The following is a 10969-nucleotide window of genomic DNA, read 5'->3' on the forward strand; positions in this document are numbered from 1 at the left end:
AAAATATTTTTTGTTTTTCTCAAGCGGGATTGGTATAAAATATAGACGTAACACAGTGTTCAGGTAGTTTAAAAATCAGAAATATTTATTGATATACACAATACACACAGTAAAAAATAAATATATATTATTGTTTATAATTAATGGCTTCTTCATATAAAAATAAATTGTGAAAAACTGAGTGTATTTTATTTTTAAACATTTAAGTATAATTATCAATTTAATGTACTAATTAAAATGTATAAATATATATAATATAACTAATAAGTATGTAAAAAAATATGTTTAAGATTAAAAATTCATATTTTATCAATGTTCAAATCGCATATTAAAGGTGATGTAAACGTTAAATAATCCTAGTCGCATAAATTGGTAGATAAAAAAAAAAAATATTTAAGAATTAGTTACTACTTTAAAGTGCTCCGCAGACTGAGAAGTAAGTGTTATTGGTGCTGAATTGTACATATCAGATCGATCTAAAATAGCGTCCAATTCTTCATCAGACAAAACTATAGAAATAAAATAATATTATTGAAAATATTAGACAACTGTTAAACAACTTATTGGATAAAACTTATATTTAAAATACTTACTAAATCCATTCGGTTGTATTTTTTTAGTGTATTCAGAAGATTTCAATAAATTCAAAAGTTCTTCTATGTTTGATATGTTAAGTGTTGTAGTTCTACTAAATGAACCTATAGTTTACAAGATTATTAAATAAATATACAATAAAGCTTTTTTTCTCAGATATGAAATATATTTTATCAAATAGAAATAAAAATTCACTAAAGCAAATTTCTAATGTCGTATTTTAAATAAGAATAGTATAAATTTAAATTATTTAATAATGAATTAGAATTTTGAGTATTCTGAAAATTACTATTTACTACTAATGTAAAATTTACAGAAACTATGACAAATTGTTCTTTAAATACTTAGTTAGAATTATAAAAAAATTAAACAAATAATGCAAAATTATTTTACCACTGCCAATGATCATTTTTTCTAGTTTTCTTTTTGCTGTTGCAAAATTCAAAATTCTTTCATCAATACTGTTCTTAGAACAAAAACGATACACAACAACAGGTTTATTTTGGCCCATTCTATGACACCTATCTTGAGCTTGTAAGTCAGCTTGTGGGTTCTGAAACATTATTATTTAAATAATTAATTTTTTTATTTTGATTTGTCAACAAAAAAATAATTGATCTAAATCTACGAAAAACATGCGGTAGCTTATACAGATAGCCCCTAGGGAACTTGACCTTTGGGACTTGGAGTTATATATTGTTTTGTTACAACTCATAATTTATACAACAATGATGATTGATTATGCTTTTTCCCCAATAAAAAATTAGTAAAATTGATTGATTACTAAATTTTGAAAAAATTTGTAGTTGAGTACTTGACCAACAACCATAATATAGTATACATTCTACTATAATATACTTGATTATCTAATTGAAAAATATTAAAAATAACTGTAAAAACTATAAATATCTGGAAACCCAAATATTTTTGATGAGAATAATTATTAAATGAAGATAAATTGCTTAAATTTTTAAAAATAGATTGTTGTCTATACTTTTTACATATTTACTATTTGGTATTACATTAACGAAATTTTTACCTTAAAGTAAATTTGATCCAGATTCTAAAATAATATATATATTGAATAGTTTTAATTATGTAGTCAATTGCCATTTGACTGTGAGGTTAAGAATTTGCGATTTAATCGATTTCTTTTTTAATTTTACATGATTAATATGTTGTTCTGTGTTTGTTGTATTAATTTTACAGAAATTAATTTTTTATTTGTTATAGATATTATTAACAAAAAATATACACATTTTCAACTACAGTCTACAAGCATTAATAATGTAATTAAATACTTAAAAATAATGAGTACTTAATTGCATATTCATATTAAAATATAATATAATATTATTTTAGTACTACATAGATAAATGTATGATTAAATATATTAGATTTATTGAGTAAAATATTTAAACAATTTAAGTAAGTGTAGCAAACACCAAATAATATATGTTCCGTAGACTTACTTTAATAATATTTTAACTTAATGATAGTTGGTTAATTTAAGGTATGAAGTAATTTTTTTGATTATTTATAATTTTTTAAGTAAAAATTAATTTTTTTATGTTAAAAAAATCAAATGTAAATACCTATTAAATAGAAGTTATACGATTATATTAATCAATTCTCAAAAAAGGTAAATGTGTAAAGCAGAGGTGTCCAATCTTTTGTGAAGATTGGCCATATCATATGGGCATAAATTTTTGTTGGCCACATACTTTTTAATAATAATATTTAATGCATACAGTATTTTATTTTTATTTGTTGATAAATGACACCGGATCAATGTCATGAACTTATCTCCAATAATAAAATATATTATCAAAATCGGCTCGAATTGGTCAACTAATCACCCGTATAATTTATGTGTGCCCATGCTATTATGCTAAGATAAAAGTATAAAACACTATTTAAAGTTTAATTGATATTTAATATTTTGTAGTTTTATATTCTTATAATAATTTTTTTCTCATATTATTAATATATTATATACAATTAATTAATGGTTTTTAAATTGAAGTAAAAGCCGCAAGTTGGACACCCCTAATGTAAAGTGTGACTCACAATAAAAAAAAAAAAAAAAAAAAAATGAAGTCATAAAAATTCAATAAAATATATAATTCAACCAAAACTAACTGATGCTTTAAAAAAATTTAAACATCTAAAATAATTCAACCCACACAATCATAAATTGTAAATGAAAGACGACAACTATAGGTAAAAACAAATTCAAATGTAAAGACATTAAATAACAATGTATTGAAGTTTAAAATAGAAGATTGTCATGTCTGTTCAGGAGCTTGCATTTTTTAAATTTATAAAAAAAACTAATTTACTGATGAAATGTTTTTTATAAATATCATATTCTAAATGCTTTTGAAAAAAGCTGTTAATTATACTAAAAAATATCATTGATAATGAATGTAAAAGTGTAAAATCCTTTTTTTTACAACATATGAATGGATTTTCCATTCAACTTTTATGTCTGTTAAATAACTTAAATCTCTGAATTATACTTCTTTAACAGTACATAATATCTTAAAAGAATGGAAACTTGTTATTCAAGACTTAAAATTTTGAACATTCCAAAGGACAACATACTGCAACCAATCTAAACAACTTTATTAAAAAACTAACTGAAAAATGGTAATTTTGTAATGTATAACTCAAAAACACTTAACCTTGCAACAACAATTTGAAGTTCCAGATATATCTGGAATCATCTAAGATGTATAGCACATTATTTACAACTTACAATATTAGTTGCAAAAAAACCACTTCTAATATTAACACACTTTTAGTAGATTGTAGGTCTATTATTGACCATTAGAAGCAAAGGTCGATAGATAAAGCAAAGCTTTTTGAACATATCTTATTTATAAATGTTAATACAAAATGTTTAGACTTATTGGAAATCAAAATATTTAATGCTTCTAAGGATTTACGATTAATAAAGATTTATTTCTGCTACTTAAAACGATCAGTACTCAACAATTAAAGGTTTATTGTATATGCTAAAACTGTTAAACAAGGCTACAAATAATCTACCCAGCGCTTCATTATCTATAGAAGGGAGAAATTTCTTTTATTTGCACTATATGATTGAACTTAAAAATATTTTCAACAGAATAACTTAATTAGAAAACTCATTTATGAGGTTAGACTGAACCAGACAAAAATAGGACATTGCCCTTTGTTACTTTTGTATGATGAGTACTTATTTTTTCAAATCAATCATACCCAGTCACTGTCAAATAAAATAACAGTATCCGCTGACGTTAAATTCAAACCAAGTCCACCGGCACGTGTTGATATCATCATCAAAAAACAATCTGGGTCACTGTTAAATGTTGTTATTGCATCAACTCTTTTTTGAATTTTCATAGTTCCATCCAATCTAGTAAATGAAAATTTACGAAACATCAAAAATTCTTCAATGACATCCATTAATTGTGTCATTGTAGAAAACAGCAACACCTAAAATTTTAACACATAATGATAATAGTAAATATATAATTTCTTTCTTTATGTATTAAAAATCAAATTGTATAGCCACAATATTATTCTAAAACACACTTCCTTACATATTTTTAAGATGGAAAACCAGTAAAATTTTATTTTTGTCCAATGCATGTGTAACATAATTAAAACCTCTTTATATTTTGTCATTTAAATTAGAATATTATCATCTATTCTAAATATAGTACATTATTTGTTTTGTGAGAAAATTTTCTTAGTGGTAACTAAAAATTAAAAAGTCTCTGAAGAAATACTGATAACATTGTTCTTTAAAATTCTTATAAGTAATACCTTAATTTTAATTATTTTATCAAAATGAGTAAAATAAGTAAACAGACTTTTAGTTCTAACTATATTTTATATGTTTAAGAAAGAAATTTATTTTGCTGATGCACCATCTTAATTTCCTTTAATTAAAAATTTTATACATGAGCATTGAATATTATTATGCATTATTTAACATTTATAAGGTAATTATATACAATACCTTATGACCAAGTATTTTCAATTTTGTTAACATAGCATCAAGTAACTGAAATTTACCACTAACTTTAACAATATTCTCATTAACCAACAATTTGTTTTCACCTGGAATTAATGGCATTTGAACAAGATATGGATGGTTAACAATTTTCTTCAATTGCATAAATGTGTTTTGCATATGAACTGAAATAGCAATACTTTTATCTTTCGGCCTAAAATAAATAATAATAAAATTACAATTAATTCAATATCATACAATAAATCATAATATGTAGTTACTAAATTTCAGTATTTAGCTTAATGTTATAGCTAAGTTTTCATTACAGTAAAAGCAAATATTACACTATTATAATTATATAATCATTAAGAACAGGCCAGACAAAGAAAGTTAAATTACTAAAGTAAAAATAATTTAAATTACAAAATATATAAGTATTTTTTTTCTAAGTAGAGCAGTAATGTAGAACTTAAAAGTTTAAATAATAATATATAAAGTATTGATAGGGATAAAATACAAAATATTACTTAAAATTACTACTAAAAATTAAGTCGTCAACATTAATTAGAATATTTTACACTTACTCTTTTTCAGGTAAATCTACTTTAATAGCATTAAGATCAGTGTATTTTACTATGCTTTCCACACACCTTCTCTTACTTTTTACTCCTAGAGTAAGTTCAGTATCCTGAAATTGAATGATATAGCTATAACAATTATTATTATTAAAAATAGTACTGTTAATATTAGTTGAATGTAATAAAAAAAAAAAATTGTTGGTTAAATTAGGTCTATTATCATTATACAGTAGTAGAGTACATTAAAAATTACATAAATTCAATTTAAACAAATAGCTGTATATAATTGTATTATTATTTAATATATTATAATAAAAATTAAGTGTTGGTAAAGTTCATATTCATAAATGTTTTTTTTTTTTTTTTTTACTATTACTAAAAAATATTTAATTTAAAAACTATATCAAATATGCAATGCATTATGAATAATATATTTAAAAGGAGCTAACATTAAATTTTATTCCTATTTTTTATATTTTTGTTTTTATAGAAATAATTTAATACTTAAATTCTTAAAAAGGAATTTTTTTTCCATTAATCTGTATATTTTCAAACTTGTTAACCAAACACAAAAAGATATACATAGAACAAATACTTCAATAACTAAAATTATTTTTGAAAAATAAATTAAGTTTTATTTAAATATTATCTATTACAACACTTAAAAATAAAAATACCTTTTCTTTATTCAGTAATATTTCCATTTGATTGTTCAATGTAGCTTCATATAATTGTTTTTGTGTTTCTGTAAGTGGAGCATAAATAACGATTTCTTTCTTTGGTGGGAGTTTTAAATCAGTTTCTTTTTTTTCCCGTCTCAAAATAAAAGGTTTTAATATCTATAACAAAATTCAATGGTTAATTTTTCATATTTTTTTTAATAAAGAATCAGTATTGGTCAAATCCATTTATTAATTGATGTCTACTTTGAAGACATTTTCCAGCTAATAATTTTTTTCAAATTGTATCTTAGAAAAAAAAAATAGCTATAATGTTAATTTCTAGACTATATTTTATTTTATGTTCAAAAAAATACAAATAAATTATTGGATTTAAAACTTTTGGAATACATATAATTGAAACAATAAAAATACTTAATAGCTAATAAAAAATGACCAAACTTAATAATTTTAATTCACACAAACAAAAAATAAAAATATTTTAAATATTCTAAAAAATTTAATGTTTATCATTTCTACACTTTTATATTATATCTTTGTTCAATATTAAGTATAGATTTAATTACCTTTAGAATTATGTCTAATAACTCATCCTTTTTGGCCATATTTACAATTTTGTCATTAGAATCAAAAAACTTATCAATAACAAACCAAGAGTTAAAATCTTCAAGTTGATCAAAAATTTTGGGCATTAACCAATTCAACAACGCCCATAACTCTGACATATCATTTTGAATAGGTGTTCCTGTAAGTATGAGTTTATTGGTGCAATTAAATTCACGCAAGCATCTAAAAATAATAATTACGTCATTTTAGTTAATTTATTAAAATATCAACCGTCATAAAATATTTTGCTCACTTAGATATTTGGGCATTGGCATTCTTCACTTTTTGTCCTTCATCAATTGTAATGTATTTCCAATCAATTTTTTTTAAAAATGTTATATCACGACGCACAACATCATAAGTAGTTATTATAACTGGTTGACAATTTAAATTATTAACTTTCCGAGTATTATTGAACTTTGGCCGTAATGCAATACGTTCACTTTCTGTACCATGGTATAAAACAGTTGGAAGCTATAACAATAACAAATGAGTATAACTATAAATATCTATCTTAAAAGTAATAAATTTAGTTATTTACCTTAGGCGAAAATTTTGAGAACTCTGACAGCCAGTTGGGAATTGTAGACAATGGTGCAATGACTAGAAATGGTCCAGTTATTCCCATTTCCAAAAGAAAACAGTAAAAAGCTATAGTTTGTATAGTTTTACCAAGACCCATTTCATCAGCTAAAATGCCATTCAAACCATTTTCATACAAAGTCTAAAATAAGGAATTTTAAATACAATTTTATATATAATTAATGAATAAAGAGGATGACCAACCCACATGTGTTGTCTCCATTTTACTAACACACTATACTAAAATTTATGTTCAACAGTTCCAAATTTGTGCTTTAGCTTGAATATTAGAGTGAAATGATTTATTATCAAACTTGGGTGTAAAAACAGTACTTGCAGTTCTGTAATTTAATTTGTTTAATTTTTTAAGTGAATTGTGAGCATTTTTGAATATCAATATTTTTGTATACTCATAACACACTTGAAAATAAAAATATATTATAAAAAAAACAATGAAAAAACACAGATAATGTTTTTACCTTTATTTTACTCCAATATTTAAATTACTCTCAAAATTGGAACTGTAGAACGTATATTATGGTAAGATATACGTTGGCAAAACAAAGATAATAAATGCAGATACCTCTTCTTGAATAAAAGTTTTTCTAATTAATAAGCTTAATAATTAATAAATATATTATAAATTTAAATGCATACTCTAATCCAAAGAAGACCTTCAATTTGGTGGTCTTTGAGAGTCCCATGAAATAATTTAGGTTGTTGAAATAAGCTTAAATAATACTCTTCTTCATTTAAATCCTAAATATAAATACTGACTATATTATACATGTAATTAAGTTTAACCAATTTATAGAACAGGTGAAAATAGTACTAAAATTATAATTTTAACTAAAGAAAAATTTTCTTCTAAAGATAGCTTTAAATAATTAATTATCTATGTAAAAATATATTTAAACATAAACAATATATTTACTTCAATTGATTGGTTACTTGTAATCTTAGTCTGTTCATTAGAATTTGGTACATTTTCTTTCATTTTCTTAGCTTTACCTAGTTCTTTTCTAAAAAAAAAATTTAATTTTAATAGTATACCAATTATCAAAAATATATTAATTGAAAAAATTATGATTAATTAAACTTGAAACACTTACTTAATAATTTGAAGTTTACATTTTTTTAATCTGGATTCAAAAAGATTAGATAATTTAATACTACTTTTTAATAGTGTAAGTAAATTTTGAAATCTTTCTTTTCTTTCTTTTTCATCTAAATCATCAACCTAATAAATAATTTTAAATAAATTAATTTATAATTTAAATGAATAAATATTAAATTCCCATACACAAAAAACCTAAATCATATTTGGTTCAAAAATCAGACTCCATTTAAACTAAGGATTAGAAGCGTTAGCGAGGAAAAAATGTTTGTACAACTTTAATCAATAAAGCCCAATATTAAGAGAATATTTGTATTAATAAAAAAAAATTTCACTTATGTCATTAAAATTAAAATTTAGTCTAATTTAAGTAATTTAAGTATTATAATATAAAATTATTATTATTTTTATTTAAACATATTTTTTGAATTAAATACCTTTAACATATTAATATTATAACTTTTATAGTGAATAATCCTAAAAAAAGTAGAGGTTCCACAATAACAGTGAACATAAAAAAGGATTCCATGGATAAAAAATGTTTAAGAAACACTGCACTAGTGTTTAGAATAAGAAATTAAGTTAAAATTATTTACCAAAGCTTCTTCATCTTTTTTTGCATGATCTTCATTTAAACGTTGTTCTTCCAATAACAATTCTTTTGGAAAAAAATCTATGTCTAAAACAATGTAATAAATTTAATATTTTATCAATAAAACTAAATATTTTTTTATTATTATTATTATAAAACGGTTTAAGTATAAAAATATTAAGTAAATTTATACTATAAATCAACCTAAATATCATGTTGTATATAATTTTGATAGTTAGTAACAAAATTTTGGTGAATTTAGTAAAAGTATATTTATTAAATATAAAGTACCAGATATACTTATAAAAAACTTTTTGGTTTTAATTTAATTTAGAAAATTCTTACTTGATATATCAATTTCTTCATTATTATGATTTTCATGTATACTTATATCATATTTTGTTTTATATAACTCATCTTCTTTAGCTAAATAAAAACAATTACAATTATTTTTATTGTTATTTACAACTGTTCTTTATAATAAAATATTATATGAATTTTATCAATGATTAGGTATTTAAAATTAATAAACTATTATTTTTTTAAATTTACGATATTGAATAATTGTATTTTTATTCTAATACAATGAAATAATTGCACTACCCTTACTTCATAATATTGCCAATAGATATGTCATATTGCATTAAGATAGAAAAAATTATTCTAAGCCAACCTTAATTTAATAAATAGGTTGCTATCATAAAATTTTTTGGTGGCTCATTGACTTAATGAATAAAGCAGAAATTTGCTAATAGTACCAATAGAAGAGATCAAAAAAATAAGAATTGATCAAATCAAGAATAAGGATAATATACAAATTTATTTTTAGTTAAATTTTCTTTAAAAATTATTCACTGATCAACAAATATTTTTCAATTTTCCTACAATTTTATATTTTTAATTATATCAATTAATAGAGATAAAATATTCTAAATATTGGAACTATGAATTAAGTGGCATAATGATGATATTTATGGTATCATGCTCATAGTGTTAAGATACTAATAATTAATTGAATTTATGTAATAGTTAAAAATATAAATATCTAATTATAAACAATTTAAAATTTATCTAAATGATTATTCGAGTTATGAGTAAAAGTTCTTTATTTTTAAATTTCTTGATCATACCATCATCTACATTATCTTGACTATTTAATTTTGATTGTTCACTCATTTTTCTTTCTTGGTTCATGTCATTTGCCATTATTATATAATTGGTTTAATTTAAATTACCATATTTTCCATATGAACTGTAACAAATCATTCAGAATATTAGAAATTAAATAGGTAATAAGATAATAATTAAGGAAAGCAAAGACATGGATGTTGAATACCCAAAATCATCCTGCATTCGACTCTAATAAGACTACGCTAATTGGAACACATTTCACATTAATTAATAACTTGTATTATAGGTACTTACATTGAATTACATGGAATGTAATTTCGGATTTTGAAAAAATATTACTTTTTATAACCGTACAATTACAAGTGTTGACTAGAAGTCAGCGGAGCTGTTTTTCAAGAGAAAATATTTATTGAACAAAACATCAGTGTTCAGTACATAAGTAAGAAGTTAGAACATTTTTCAAAATCAAAACGTTTAGTAACTTTAAAGTATAAAGGCACGACGGAAATAAATAACAATGACCAGACTAACTAGGTAATAGGTAGTGTACTCGAAATTCTAAAAATTATCAAAAAACCTCACTATACCACGGAATATTTAATTACAAGCGAATTGCGAATCATGAAATCGCGAATACGAAAACATGAGGGGTGATAGAAGAACAACGAAATCAACAACCATGTCGAACGAGTTGGTTATCTCGAATTTGGAGGGAAAATGTTGCAGACCGGTATCACGTATGAATAATTTACCGGCTTATCATGCGTGTAACCACAGAACAGTGACTGTTCACAGTCTGTTGTACTGTGGTTGTATTACTACCATTATACCGCGGTCGTAATAAAAATGGTAACCTACTCAATTGACATGTTACTATAACATCTCTCTATATATATAACAGAATAAATTAAAAGATAAAATATTACTAAACTTTCAATATTTTTTAAATTACTTATATAATATGACGGACAAAAGAATTAACCAGGATAATTTTTGGTTTCTGATAATCTGATTCTCATACGCTTTTTAATTATTTCAACGATTGAAAACCGGCAGACATGCAACTGTATTATACTCTATTGT

At 22.8% G+C, this 10969-nt stretch overlaps 1 protein-coding gene across 1 annotated transcript; it reads right to left on the bottom strand.

The window, feature by feature from the left end:
- Positions 1 to 248: 248 nt before the first annotated feature.
- On the bottom strand, positions 249 to 10570 carry LOC112600855 (lymphoid-specific helicase-like). Its single transcript, XM_025348178.1, has 17 exons — positions 10181 to 10570; positions 9886 to 10007; positions 9101 to 9181; positions 8760 to 8842; positions 8159 to 8286; positions 7981 to 8068; positions 7704 to 7805; positions 7006 to 7188; positions 6718 to 6938; positions 6425 to 6647; positions 5856 to 6017; positions 5185 to 5288; positions 4607 to 4814; positions 3841 to 4077; positions 988 to 1147; positions 594 to 698; positions 249 to 509 (listed from the first exon to the last, which is right to left on the bottom strand). The coding sequence occupies exons 2-17, from the start codon at positions 9959 to 9961 to the stop codon at positions 394 to 396; spliced, it is 2277 nt and encodes a 758-aa protein (XP_025203963.1). The 5' UTR covers positions 9962 to 10007; positions 10181 to 10570; the 3' UTR covers positions 249 to 393.
- Between the last annotated feature and the right edge of the window lie 399 nt (positions 10571 to 10969).

The sequence above is a fragment of the Melanaphis sacchari genome, unplaced genomic scaffold (genome assembly GCF_002803265.2).
Source record: "Melanaphis sacchari strain LSU unplaced genomic scaffold, SCAv2.0 Contig72_pilon_pilon, whole genome shotgun sequence".
Lineage (NCBI taxonomy): Eukaryota > Metazoa > Arthropoda > Insecta > Hemiptera > Aphididae > Melanaphis > Melanaphis sacchari.

What these genes read in the sequence shown, in the direction of transcription:
- LOC112600855 (XM_025348178.1), bottom strand. Translation starts at nt 9,961, where the DNA reads ATGGCAAATGACATGAACCAAGAAAGAAAAATGAGTGAACAATCAAAA. An exon ending in TGAAGAAATTGATATATCAA is followed by an intron (nt 8,843 to 9,100) that starts GTAAGAATTTTC and finishes ACATTGTTTTAG; the next exon opens with ACATAGATTTTTTTCCAAAA. An exon ending in GCCAATGCCCAAATATCTAA is followed by an intron (nt 6,648 to 6,717) that starts GTGAGCAAAATA and finishes TATTATTTTTAG; the next exon opens with ATGCTTGCGTGAATTTAATT.